Source organism: Dermacentor variabilis, chromosome 3, assembly GCF_050947875.1.
Source record: "Dermacentor variabilis isolate Ectoservices chromosome 3, ASM5094787v1, whole genome shotgun sequence".
Classification (NCBI taxonomy): Eukaryota; Metazoa; Arthropoda; class Arachnida; order Ixodida; family Ixodidae; genus Dermacentor; species Dermacentor variabilis.
Genome location: NC_134570.1, coordinates 214,072,101 through 214,086,809, shown reverse-complemented (window position 1 = coordinate 214,086,809; position 14,709 = coordinate 214,072,101). Strand labels below are relative to the sequence as shown.

Sequence of the window (14,709 nt, the reverse complement as noted above, 5' to 3'; positions counted from 1 at the left end):
TTCTGTGCTGGTCTTCAATGAAGATCTTCGATGCCAACTTGGGTCGCTGGGTGCGTGCCAATCTTCAATTACTGTCTTTGACGCCAAACTGGGTAACTAGCTATGTGCCACTGGGAACGTGCCACTCTACAATAACAAGAAGGACCACTCAAATTTATCTGATGCTGAGCAGAATCAAACGAACGTAGTAAGGTTTCTTCAAGGACAGTAACCTGATGCATTAGCAGGCTGTGCCAAAAATGCACTAGGTGGGTCCCACTTTTTAATGAATGCATTTAGCACCAACACTTTAGCGAACTGCGGCATGAATGGCTTGTGCCACTCTTCAATAGACCTCTTGGGTCCTTGAGTAGGTGCCACCGAGTGTGAGACAAGCGAGGGAATAATTCTCAGCGTTCATACTCACCGGCGTGCCACGCTTCTCATCTCTTAGGCCATGAGCAGACTTCTCGGTAGTGCCACTAGAAGACACAGCGTGTCTTGAGAAAGAAGCACGAGAACGGAGCTTGGTTGCTGCATGACACATTTCTTGGCATTCGCACGCCATGCGTTTTGGAGGCCACGCACAGGCTTCGTGACGGCATCAGTGTCACTCGATAGTATCGAATGTTCTTAGGGAAGCACGAAAGAGGAACCCTGTTGCGGTACAGCCTCACACATAACTCGTTTTGACAGTGGCATTACATTTTGCTAAACGAATTACCATCGAAAGTCACTGCAAGGTGGGTTCCGGAAAATGATGGGGGGCCCCTCACCAGGTCTGGCCATATTGAGCTGACAAGTGCAGAGCATAGATTGCGTGATAACTATTGTGTCTGCAAAGCATTACATCGTTATGTGCCATGGAAAGATCTGAAATTTCAAACTGAACGCCGTCTTTCCTTCTCCTCGTGGTCGCCACGCTCCAAACCGGAGGATGACGTACTTGCATCCCTGTGCCTACGTACTCAAGTCCACAGTGTGACGTTGCTTGTAGTGACACGTGAGTTTGAGAATTATTCAAGGCAGCATCAGTTGCTTGAATTGACGAGTTGAAGCTTAGAGAAATAATAAGACTTAAACGGAATGTCTGCGTGTCTTTTGCTTTGCTTTGCACGGAAGCAACAGAGATGTACTTCCGCGTTGTCTGCTTGTTCCCATGATCGTGCAGTCACGTGCGCAGGTACTGAAACTATGCCATTTTCTACCGTGTTCCAGCGCGCGATCATGCTTTGCGATCCATTTGTTTTGCCTCAGTATTCGTGTAGCACTGAATTATACCGCTAGTCATGTGTCCTTTGCACAGCGCGCAAAACTGTGCGCTGCACGAAACGATAACAGCTTGCGCACAATGCCACCAACGGAACTGCGCATCACCGAAAAAAAAAGAAGTTAGGAGAAAAAAAGAAGAAGGCAGGGCCCTTGACGTATGTGTCATGCGATCCTCGAGGTCTGGCATGGGAGAACACAGAGAAGTAATTTCGCTTGCGGAGGCTAGATGGGGTGAGTGGAGAATGAGTCTCGCTATGCAGTGGAGCCCGCCTGCTGAAATCATGTGTTCGCAGCGCTGAAATAATTCTATCTCGGCTATAATGAGCCGACTTGAAAAATTTTTGCGGCAGAACGCTCTATAGAGGACACATAACAATTTCCAGCATATAACTAAAATTTGCTATAAGGCCTGGTGAGGGACCCTCTAAAGGGCAACTCCGGCGATTTTTCTATGTCAACAGATGTTGATGAAATTCACTGGGTACGTTTGAGAACACTTTCGTCATGTCCTCAAAAAAGCAGGTTTGAGAGTTGCACAGATATTTTACAAATTAATTAAATTAATTGATTCGAACACCCTACCTTGCCTCCCCCTCAGTTACAAGCCCCATTGTGTATGACGTCAGGAGTGTTGCGTGCAGAGAATGCCGGGATTATGCAGACGACAGTGACGAGAGCGTTGAGGAATTGATGAGCTCACGGCGTGAGAAGTTGCTGTTGCGAGAAGTTGTGTTCTCCATAGACGTAGGCTGCACGAACTTCAGCCCTTGTCATCTGCACACACAGCTTGAACCGATGCCGAATGCATTCAGCCGAGGTTAAGCCTATATGTCACACTTGCATAGTTTGTGCGTCTGCTGCTAGAGAGCCTGAGCTACTGACATGGAGCTAATTAGCCATGAGGATGAAGAAAACTACTGCAGTTCAGTTTTGACCCCATGGATTTGAAATAAACCATTCCTCATTTTGCACAATGTACATTCAGAAAGCGAGAAGTCATGACACGGAGCAGTATCGACATCGGTACGTTGCCGTTTTCGATGGAAAGCTGCCCGCCGCACTCACTAACACTTCCCTAAATTAAATGCGACTACGAACATGGGTGTATTTTTACGTATTGCCATGCAGACTCATCATTTAGCTTCCGAGGTGCGCTGCTTGCCTCCTATCCCAAATGGGCAGCAAGCGTAGGTGCCTCGATACAGCAGCATGAACAATCGCGTAGTTCAGCTGCCAACGGCGTCTATACTGGCATCAGCGTTTTCGCGAGAAAACTACGCATTCTCGCAAAGTCCTCTTCTATGTCCACTTTACGGAACATAATGCTGCGAGGCAGAAGAAGTCTGTCGCATTAGGTCGGCATCGATGAAGAAGTTGCTCCTTGCCATCTTGGCTGCTGTGACTTCTGTGCTGCTCGCCTTACTTGTAAATATTTGTAAATATACGTTTATTGTGCAACATTTCTGGTGGAGGTGCTGGGTACGTTGCCTGTTCATCATCATCAAACCAGCACAGAACTCCGAAGTGGTTGCTGCATTGTTCCTTTGGTGATGGCCACTGAAGCGCACATCGCGCCGGAGCTTACCGCGCCGCAGCCATCTCCACCGTTTGTCATCTTACCGTTTCCAGAAGATCCAGGCACCTTCTGCGGCACAGATGATGTGGATGTGGAGGATTGGATTACCGTGGTACGAGCGGGTCAGCAAACACAACAAGTGGGACGATACCCTTATGCTGGCAAATGTGGTATTTTATCTTAAGGGAATTTCATGCGTCTGGTACGAGAAGCATGAGCACGATCTCACCAGCTGGGACCTATGGAAAGAAAAACTGAATGACTTGTTCGGCAAGCCCTTGGGTTGTCAGCTAGCTGTTAAAAAATAACTTGGCTCTCACATGCAGTCATCTACTGAATTATACATTTCGTATATTCAGGATATTCTTGCTGCAATGATGAGGGTAACATGTCCGATGTGGACAAGATCGGGCACACACTCAAAGGTATCTCCAACGATGCACTAAACCTCTTGGTATTCAGGAAGTGTGCTACTGTGGATGCCATTATGAAAGAGTGTCGGCGATTTGAAGAAGCAAAATCCCGCCGTATTGCCCAGCAATTCACCTCCCCAATACTGCGGCATCGTCATCATGCGAAGAACTGCCACAGACTTTACAATTGCCTGCTTCGGACACTTTGGCATGTATCGTTCGTCGCGAAATAGAAGCAATGTCGCCAGCCCCTCTTGTGCCCGATGTCTCGACTGCCAACCAGCCCATGGTTTCCTTGATTCAAGCCGTGGTTCGACAGGAGTTCACTAATGTCGGACTCTCCTCTGTCTGCACCGTGTGCGTTCCACCAGTTACACAATCAGTTCTACCAGTCGCACCGAGGGACCAGCCCCTTTTACTCGCGATACTGCAATCCCACCGAGTGGAGGACGCCGGATGTTTCGCGTGCTCTCGAGTTGAGCATATTGTGAGGCACTGCTGCAGCCGCCGGACGTGGCCGACTGGCTGGGGCACCCAGAATCCTCGTCCTGACTCCCGTACAACATTGTCACACTCTCTACCGACTGACATGCCCAATGTCGACACTCGCACCAATGTGTATAGTATTGGTGCGAGTGTCGCTCGTTCTCGCTCGTAGCAATGTGATCTCGCTCGTAGCAAAGTGAATTTTTTCTGTGACAATATTATGTGCAAGAAGAGAATAAGAAGAATGATAAGTAGGCAGCCATAAGAATGCTCCCGTACTACGGTCTCCCGCTCGCTCATATCATACCATATCGTTCGAAGATGTGTGGTCACTCATATCAGTGTGATTCAGAGTGATGCCACGGTGCTTACATGCATAAAATCTGCCTGTTTTGATATATTCTGACAGTAATTGTTGTCACCAATGAGCGGCTATAGCATTATATGTCAAGTGCACGACATGTAGTCGCTGCACCTGCTGATGTAAACAAATGCACCGTTCAGTGCTTTGGACCATCAGCGGCGTTCTTGCGGGATACAAATACGGAAAGTTGTGCTCCATATCTTACAGTGAGCATGCGAAGCGTTTTCCTGAGAAGGGGTAAAACATCTAAAATAGCAAGCAGTCTGTATAAAATCTGTGCTACCCTTGGTCTTCACGTTGCAGCACGATATGTAGCGCATGGGCGCTGGCTCTCGTGGTGGTGGGTCGAATGCGAAGGGCAATTCGTGATTATCGAATTCGTCAGAATCATAACTGTCAATATTTGACAGAACCGAAAAGTCAGTGTTGCTGACATATTATCACCTGAAGGTCCCGCGTGGTCGCGATTAAACCGAGCATCTGCTCTTCACTGCCAGTGGGCGAGACTGGCATGCCTTGCGTGCCTCTCCCGGTGGGGACACTCGTGATGTCACATGAAGAAGTTCGCTCTGCTGCTTGGTAAGGTTTTGGTTTCCTTTCTGCACTTTTTTGCTTATTCGAAATTATTTGCAAATTTGTGTAACAATTCTACTATCAGACGTGTGAAAGGGGGTCTCGGGAACCTAAATATTCCATTACTTTGACATGGTCAAAAAATCGCCGGAGTTGCACTTTAAGAGCTACAACGACAATCAAGGCCATATGATGCCAGATATTGAATTTGATGTTAGTGGCGTCGATTCTTTATTACGGCATTTAGATGACACAAAAGCAATTAGACCTGAAAGGAATATCTCCAGTGGTCCTTAAAGAGTGTCATAGCATCATTTCTCCGTATTTAACGATCATTTATAAGCTTTCCCTTGAAACAGGCCTCATCCCTCAAGATTGGAAAACGGCAAGCGTGACACCAGTTTTTAAATCGGGCGATAGAAAACTCAGAGAAAACCATAGGCCGATTTCCCTAACGTTAATATGCCCAGTCCAGACTAATAAAATATTCTTGATACTCCAAACTTCATTAATTGCGCGGTAAAAGACTGAGTGCTGATGAGAAGATTGACAAACTTTCATTTTTCACGCCCAAACTCGAGCGCTGGTATGTCGGTGTGACGTCATGGTTTCCAAGGTACGCCTTTTCAAGAACGAACTACAGGGGCGCTGCGAGCGCCGCTCGCGTGACGTCAGGGCACGGACTCGTGCCTGTCGTCTGCTACAGACCGGGCGCTTTCTGCGGTGTTTTCGTTTGTTCGCGCTCGTTCTCTCTGCTTGTATACTTATAGCGGTAATCAAATATATTTTTACGACGTCTTCATTTGCGAAAAGTTATTCAAACAGCTCATTTCTTAGACGACAATGCAGCTCTCAAAGGCAATGCTACGGTGCCAGCCGAAGGAGCGCAGACAAGCCCATTGCGGGTTTTTCATGAGCGGATCGACAACCGCCCCAAAGACATAGCATTTAATAATAAACCAGTCTGAATAGAGAGATATCATCAATATTTATTGATCGAATAATTTGAACCACACTGTACGTCGACCTTGCCTTCTTTAGCGTCGACACTTAGTTGACCCTTTTTTATGCATAAGCGCAGACCGGTCTGTGAAATCGGCGAGATTAGGTTTGAAGCTGCGAGGGAAGAGGCTGCCGGAGGAGAAAGGTGCCTAAAGCCCCTTGATAATATCAAGGGACTTTAAAGGGGCCTGGAGGTGCAGAGGAGAATCCGTGCGTTACCGCCCTTTCCGTTTGTGCATCGATGCCGTGGTGCTCACTGTGTATGTTCGCGGCGTCCCTTTTTTACATGAGTAGCACTTGCGCTTTCCCTGTAGCTGTCCAATTGTTGCTGTGCCAATTTGAGCCCTTGTTTTGCCCATCACGCATGTCTCGTATATGAAGCCGATAACAAGGCCTAGTACACATTCCTAAATTGTACGCACACACACGTGCCCATGCAGCGTGATGCGTAGAAAAACCATCTGTGTTTTGGGAAAGCTAGTGAAATGGAAGGTGCTAAGCTGAAAAAACTCCAAAAGTGAAGGGGGCATTTAGAGCCAACAACAAATTGGAGGATGCTTAGGCTTCGCCTTTAAAAGTGCAACGCAATAGCAGTCAAAGATCCCTGGCTGCTTCTTATGCCTCCTGGCAACTGCAGCTTATGTAACCATAATGTTTACCGGTAAACACTGGTGGCAAACACTACGCAAGAAGGCAAGCTTTCTGGTATAAGTGCGGTATTCTGCATGGGTTGATCATCTGTTTCGCACTTTTTATATTTCAGTCTGAGGGTATTTAACGTAAGAAGCATGCGCTGTTGGTGTTTTGTTTCATGACATTTGCTTGTGCGCTGTCATTCTTAAAATTCCAAGGAATAACTTTGTCAAGAATGTGAGACAAGGTATGAGCAACGTTAGTAATAGGATGGTGTGGCCGTATAAACCCCACATAGTGCGTGTCATATAGCAAGGCATGGCACATACATATACTCAGTATATACAGAAATTTTCGCTAACGGGGACACCAGCGCCGAATGCCGACAGCGGATTTTCTGTGACACGGGGCCCACTACCGCATTACAAAGCGGGGGTCTATAAAGAAATTCGAAGGCCTGCAAGTAAACATAGTAGGCATCTTGGAGCTCACAGGAGACGGCGCATGTGCGTGTGTAAATTTAGAAACAAGTGCTGTGTCCTCTAGCAGTGACACCTTTTCTCACTTGGTATGCTTTGCCGCATATAACAATTATATTGCGACAAAGCTAAAACAATGTCAAGTGAATTAACTGTGTGTTTCAGCGCTCTTTCTGCCTTTTGTTTAATTCGATCCACCAGGTAATTCGACCAGTTTTGGCAGTCCCGTCAAGATTGAATTAATGGAAGTCGAGCGTAGCTTTGGTACAAAAAATTACAGCCTTTGTTTCATCAGTTTACCTTTAAGCAGTTTTTTACAGACCAATAAAAGAAGCTATGTAAAGATTAATTTGCTGTATTAATTGAATTGGTGTAAAAATCAGATGTGATGAACACACTGGTGTCATCAGTGTAACTTACAAATACAGTATGATTAATGTATGAATTAAAGAGTAATGGATACAAAGGGCTGCCCTGTGGGACACCACAAAGTATTTCTTTAGTTAATGATGTAATTGCGCCTATGCAATCAAACTGGCGTCTGTTAGCGAGATGATATTTTAGTAGTTTGAGTGGAGGCCTCTGATTCCAGTTGCTCATCACGAACTCGGGGTGCAATCCACCCAGTACCTGGTTGAGGGCACCGAGGGCGTCCCTGGCCGGCGTGCTGTCGGGCGCGTGTCGCAGCAGGGCGTCGGCCAGCAGGGGCAGCCGGGTAACACGCTGCATGGGCAGCAGCAGGAACGAGTGCAGACGCAGGCCCTGGCAGTCGGGGGCTGCCTCCAGGTCCCGCAGCCGCGCGGCCACGTCTGGCCGTGAGGCACTGAGCTCACGCAGCAGCCGCTCCTGGTGGCCCTGGTGGGAGCAGTAGCGCACGTAGGCGGCCCCGTGCTGCGAGGCGTGCTGCTGCAGTGCACTGCACACGCGCTGCTCGCAAAGCAGCGGGCCGTCCCAGGACTGGTCGAGGTGTGCCAGCAGCTGCTCGCTGGCCTCGCGCAGGGGTCCCAGGCTGCCGAACAGGGCATCCCACTCGCGGGGCTCGAGTGTGCCGTGCAATCCGGGCGCAAAGTGGTCCGTCAGGAGGCGTAGGCTGCGCTGGTACGATGCTTCCGAGGTGAGAACCTCGAACAGCGCCTCGTGCTGGCGTTGCTCGGTATCCGTCAGCTGCTCCAGCACACCACTCGCACGAACCTTCGCAGAGCCAGACTAGGATGAGACACTCGCCTAGGCCAGCCACTAAATGCTAATTCGGCCAAAAGAACTTGCCTTCGGCAAGTTGGTGTTTGGTTCACTATATACGTTGTTCGTGGCACACTGCACGAAGTACAAAGCAAGGGAACGAGAAAGACACAGAGAAGAGTCAACTACCTTAGAAGGGTGATGGTTTAGGCTAGTTGGTAGTTGACACGTTAGATTGTGTGGTACAGCGGGAAGCAGGGACAAGGGACGCAAGAGAAACGAGCACAAGCGCTTACTGCCAACTGAAATTTTATTGCCTGGTGCAAGTTATTATATATGCGAATAATGTTAAGAGTGGAAAACAAAGTTTCTTAGCCCTGCATTGTAGTGCATGCGGTTGCACCCCTCTGTTTGAAAAAGACGTAATCTTCACACACGGATGATCGAATGTGCATCATCACTGAATTTGCTAGCATGGCACGTGAAGAATGCCTGTGCATAAGCAAGCCATCCCTGGCCTTATCACAAAGGGAATTAGCATTCTTAGACAAGTGCAGCGCGAACAGTGAGCAGTGATGGCATCTTCAATATGTTTTTCTTCTTGTTTTTTTTTTCATCTGTATTGTTTGTTTTTTATGTATATATTTTTTATGTCGTTTTCCCTCTGTTTCTTTATATATAACACCTTGCACCAGACAATAAAATTTCAGTTGGCAGTAAGCACTTGTCCTTATTTTTCTTGCGTCCCTTGTACCTGCTTCCCGCTGTGCCACACAATATAAAATGTCCACTACTAACTGTTTAATAGTGGTCCCAGATACAAAACCAAGAATACTTTCACGCACACACAGTACGGAGAATGCATGACACAGAATCAAAGAGTCACAAAAGCTTCCTTTTGAAAAAGCACACTTCATCAGAAAGCAGTGTGATAGATGTGACACTAATGCAAGCAGATTTTCTTTCTGATTTGAAAAGTGTCCAATAATTCCTCCACAGTTTGACCCCTGCGCTTGCCTAAAATGTGGGCAAGTCCTAGATTGGACAAATGGGGTGCTTTATTAATGCGTGGCAAGGGGAGTACGCTAATATCGGTAAATGCCAACAATGCACATCTTCTTGCACACCGCAAAAACTGCCTATGCATATCTGACTGAGAGACTTAAGATAGTAGGCAAGAGTAGGCACCAAACTGCCGAGGGAAGTTCTTGCACAACATAATTAACTCTTCTTGCCACTTATCAAGGACAACATATTTAACTTTCACTGAACTATTCACTACACGTAGTGCTTGTAAACCTAATATTATTACCTGTTACCAAAGCTGAGACCCATACAGATATACAATTTTTTCATAGCGCAACACACTGTTGGTATACCATGGCCAGGAACATTCGCTCACTTCCTTTACATGAATATTTAGCTGCATTTGTTAGAAATGATTCTTGAAATTCGCTTCACATTTGCCATAGTAGCAGCTGTTCGCTGATGCTTGGATGTTCTTGACTTTGACGTAACAGTTCTATGAAAACCCGCAAGGTAGAGAGAAGGGAAAGTCAGAAATCCACACATTCGTAGCAATTTCTACAATGGAAACCCATATGGGTTCCTCGAAAGAAAAGCCTCACAGTTGAAGAAAAATTCGTCCTGGTGGCTGCCCCGGAAAGGCGGTGGTCCCAGGTTCGAGTCCTGGTCCAGGACTCGAACCTGGGACCACCGCCTTTCCGGGGCAGCCACTCTACCATTTGAGCTAACCAGGCGGCTAGCAGATGGCAGGGCGAAGTCGAATTTGTCGACAAGACGAAGCAAAGGCAAGAGTTTGACGTAACAGTTCTGCAAAAACCCGCAAGGGGGAGACCTCCACCTTGCGGGTTTTCGCATTGCTCGACATTGTTCCCTACTTATATCTGCTCACCATTGCAGGAGCAGTAATCCCCGTCACATACACTGATACCATGGACTGACCTCGGCAGCTGACACCGTGGATGAGCGTAGCCCTCCCCACCTCATGGACTTGTAGTAGTGAGAAATGATGTGCCACGGAAGTTCACGAAGTGGCAAATAGGTGTAAAAAATTAAAGTCAAAAGAAAATATATAAGTGCATTTCAGCCAACTAGCCAACTAGTGCGGGTTTCTGTTTGTACTTTTGTAGCTCACAAGCATGTATCCGCAACTGCTAAATTGCATGTATTGCAAGTTTGGTGGCAAACGGGATGTCAGTAGGTTTCCTGCGCGAAGTGTACAAACAATGTCTAACTGATTGCAAGCAGAAGCTTACACTGTAGCTTAAAGGAGGCATTGTATAAACACTTTCCAACAATATAGCAAGGCCGCTTCAAATGTCCCCTACTTTATGTGTGGCTCAGAACTATTGCTTCGTGGCCCATCTCGCCACTGAGAATTTGCCTTTGAGCGAAAGTCTCTGTCAAAGCACCCTCCCCACATACGACGTCTCAGCCTTGCATGGCGCATCAGTACCAGTTCCATCTCGTCCGGAAAGACTTCTCCGATGCATGAGACAGGCAGCCGAGACCGTGTACTGCTTGGTGTACCTCCCTCCAGACGCGACTAGTGAATTCACGGCAAGTGCTGAAAGCTTTTTCATTTTCAAATTTCCTTTTTTTCCACACTACTTTTAGGTGCTGTTCAATTTCACCGAAAATATACTGTGTATCTAGCCACGTTCATGGCCGCTTACCGGAAATAGCGGGCAACATTGACGAATTCTACAGCATTAATGAGAGTGTAGCTGTAGTTGTAATCAAACTTAATAAGAGGTATAGATTAAAGATATAGATTAAAGAGAGAAAGAGCAAAATTGGTCAAGAAGAAACAGGTCAACCTAGAGGCAGTAAAGATAAAGGCCGAAAAATTTAGGCTGGTACTTGGAAACAAATATGCAGCCTTAGAACAGAGAGATGATGATGACATAGAGCTAATGAATGAAACCATCACTAGGCTGGCTTCAGAGGCAGCAAATGAAGTGGGAGGCAAGGCACCAAGGTAACCAGTAGGCAAGTTTTCCCAAGTAACAAAGTAGCTGATAAAGAAACGACAAAGACTGAAAGTGTCCAACCCAAGAGATAAGATAGAATTCGCGGAACTGCCAAAACTGATCCACAAGGCAAAAATAAGTGATATTCGAAACTATAATGTGAGAAAGACTGAAGAAGCCGTAAAAAATGGACGCAGCGTGAAATCAGTGCGAAAGAAACTTGGCATAGGACAAACCAAGATGTATGCACTGAAAGATAAGCAGGGTAATATCATCAACAATCTCGAAGAATATAGTAAAAGAAGCAAAAGAATTCTATACCGACCTGTACAGTACCCAGAGGAGTCAGGATGCCTCCATTAGAAACAGTAATGAACAGGATACAGAAACTCCTCCTATAACTAGCGATGAGGTCAGAAGGGCCTTGCAAGACATGAAACGAGGAAGAGTGGCAGGAGAAGATGGAATAACAGTCGATTTAATCAGAGATGGAAGAGGCATAATGCATGGAAAACTGGCGGCTCTTTATGCGGAGTGTCTATCGACGGCAAGGGTCCCGGAAAACTGGAAGAATGCAAACATTATACTAATCCAAGAAAAAGGGAGATGTCAAAGAATTGAAAAATTATAGGCCCATTAGCTTACTTCCAGTATTATATAAAATATTTACCAAAATAATCTCCACTAGAATAAGGGCAACACTGGACTTTAGTCAACCAAGAGAAGAGGCTGGTTTCAGGAAGGGATACTCTACAATGGATCGCATCCGTGTCATTAATCAGGTTATCGAGACATCCACAGAGTATATTACGCCTCTCTATATGGCTTTCGCAGATTACGAAAAGGCATTGGATTCGGTAGAGATACCAGCAGTCATAGAGGCATTATGTTATCAAGGAGTACAGAATGCTTACGTAAATACCTTGTAAAATATCTACAGCGGTTTTACAGCTACCTTAATTCTACACAAGAAAAGCAGGAAGATACCTCTAAAGAAAGAGGTCAGACAAGGAGACACAATCTCTCCACTGCTATTCATTGCCTGCTTGGAAGTATTCAAGCTATTAAACTGGGAAGGCTTAGGAGTAAGGATTGACAGCGAATATCTAAGCAACCTTTGATTTGCCGATGACATTATTCTATTAAGCAACACTGCAGACGAGTTACAACAAATTATTGAGGACCTTAACAGAAAGAGCGTAAGAGTAGGGTTGAAGATTAATATGTGGAAGACAAAGATAATGATGAATAGCCGAGCGAAGGAACACGAGTTCAGTATAGCCAGTCAGTCTCTAGAGTCTGTGAAAGAGTACGTTTTTAATCACAGGGTACCCTGATCATGAGAAGGAAATTCATAGAAAAATAAAAATGGGTTGGATCGCATACGGCAGACATTGTCAGCTCCTGACTGGATGCTTACCATTATCATTGAAAAGGAAGGTGTACAATCAGTGCATTTTACCAGTGCTGACGTATGGGGCAGGGACTCTGAGACTGACAAAGAAGCTTGAGAACAAGTTATCACGCAAAGAGCGATGGAATGAAGATTGCTAGGCATAACGTTAAGAGACTGAAAGAGAGTGGTTTGGATCAGAGAGCAAATGGGTATAGACAGTATTCTAATTGACATCAAGAGAAAAAAATGGAGCTGGGCAGGTCATGTAATGTGCCCGTTAGATCACCGCTGGAGCATTAGGGTTACAGAATGGGTTCCAAGAGAAGGGAAATGCAGTCGAGGACAGCGGAAGACTAGGTGGAGCGATGAAATTAGGAAATTCGTGGGCACTAGTTGGAATCGGTTGGCGCAGGACAGTGGTAATTGGAGATTGCAGGGAGAGGCCTTCGTCCTGCAGTAGACATAAAACAGGCTGATGATGATGATGGTGATCCGAAGTACTGGCCATATAGCAATATGTCTCTCACTCACTGATATTTTGCAAGTGTTCTCATTATTCGAACATCACAACGTCACTGCTACATTCTCCATACACAATGGTAGACCTAGAAAGGGAGTGGAGCCCTGGGCCCTGCCTTAGATACGTTCATACACTTCAGCAGCAACTAAGCTGACGGTGTCTTACTCTTTTTATCTGCTCGAACATTCGAAGCAGGTGCATGTCGGCGCAGTGCGATACATGCAATAAATGCCAATTTGGGACAGCACTTCCTTCATGGCGCCATTTGGCACAATTGGCACAGCACTTCCATCACTGCATGCGAAATAAATACTTAGGTGCGCATCATGTAATCTGATGCAACATCAAGGTGCAACAATTATGTGGAAGGTGTAGCAGATCTGAACTCATAGTGCCATCACGAAACAAGTGGAGCACCATGTTTCTGCGACTAGTGGCCAAGGGCGCAATGGTTGCATTCAAACCATGACGTAGTATATGTTGAATACTGTAAGTACAACGTCTGTACAAATACCATGTGATCTGACGTATAGCCTCACATCAATAAGTTGTAGTTATAGTACATTCTGTCTAAAGCTATGCGGATCATTGCAAGAACAAGTGGAGTAAGGCTCCCCATGATGATAACTGGACAGAGATGGCCGCTGCATTGCCTGCCCAGTATGAAACATAGTAAAGAGAATGAACACCAGATGTTTTCCTTGCATGACAATTAGCAGGCATTCTTTTTTTGTGTTTCTTATGCAGCTTTTTTTTTAGAAAGCCAGTGCTTGGTTTTTACAAACCCTGCAAGAAACCCGACGCAGCCTAGTCGCACACACTGCATGACATCAAGGAATGCCCACCTGCGGCAGTTCTCGCCAGAGGGTGCGCTGTCCGCAAGGCTCGTCTCCGTCGACCGATCCCCACTGGCACGCCTGCTGCACCACGGCCTGCTGGTAGAACTGGTACAGGGGCTCTTCCTCCAGCAGCCGGCCGTCACTGTGTCATCACATCCAGAGGATCAATGCTTGTCACACAATACAGTTGGCACGACTCGTCTGACACAAAAGATGTAGTGCTGCTTCAGACAGAAGTGGTGGTTTGCCAGCAAATGTACTGTACATGCTTGTGTAAGTGCCACACTGCCGAGTTTCGAACAAAATATTTCAGACAAGATATAATGGTTACTGACCACACAATGGCTGCAACCTCCTTTATGAAGCGTGCCTCGCGAAGCCCTGAGACACCAAGCTTGGTGGTCAAGTTTTGAAGCCACCATTTTTATGGTGTAGTGTTACAAGACGTGTGCTTCTCTTCGGTCTCTGCTGATTTTGCAGTTGATAGTCTGCTATCAACTCAAAAGCCTGTCAACAGAAAGCATTGCGGTGTGACTTATCTTGGTCAGCATATGGGTGACTACGGGCATGCATGACTTTCAAATAGAGTGCCTCAAAGCAGCCCTCTCAAAAGAGGAGTGCATCCCCATCCCCAGGAAACTTCTGGTGCATTGCATATCGCATGTGCGGCTATAGATTTTTTCACTCTGACACCCGCGCTTAGAGTGTGCACACATAATCTCGACCTCAGTCACCATCTGTCAGCACAGCCAGTGCAGGGAGTGCGGGCTGCGCATGGGAAGAGTGCGTGCCGAGCGCTATCCCTCTCACTCGTATCCCTCTCAGCCCCCAGACAGATAGAACCCTGGGAGTGTGAGCCAGCGCCACTACTCAGAGACCTTGGCAGCGGATGTGGAACATCCTTTCTGCCGCAGGCGTCACGACAGCGTGATCTTTTTGGGCGAGCTTATGGGAATGTAGCATAGCTGCATCCTATGCAGTAGTATGCACTAGGCAGCCACT

The 14,709-nt window shown here is 46.5% G+C and overlaps 1 protein-coding gene across 5 annotated transcripts in view; it reads right to left on the bottom strand.

The window, feature by feature from the left end:
- Positions 1–14,709, bottom strand: part of Exn (Ephexin) — a 197,379-nt gene that overhangs the window by 49,688 nt on the left and 132,982 nt on the right. For 4 of the 5 annotated variants that reach the window (XM_075686831.1, XM_075686833.1, XM_075686829.1 and 1 more), the window contains exons 11-12: positions 13,714–13,849; positions 7,408–7,983 (exon numbers count right to left, since the gene is read on the bottom strand). In XM_075686831.1, coding sequence (XP_075542946.1) covers positions 7,408–7,983; positions 13,714–13,849 — 712 coding nt within the window. The remainder of the gene's footprint in view (positions 1–7,407; positions 7,984–13,713; positions 13,850–14,709) is intronic. The other variant, XM_075686832.1, reaches the window with a different exon arrangement.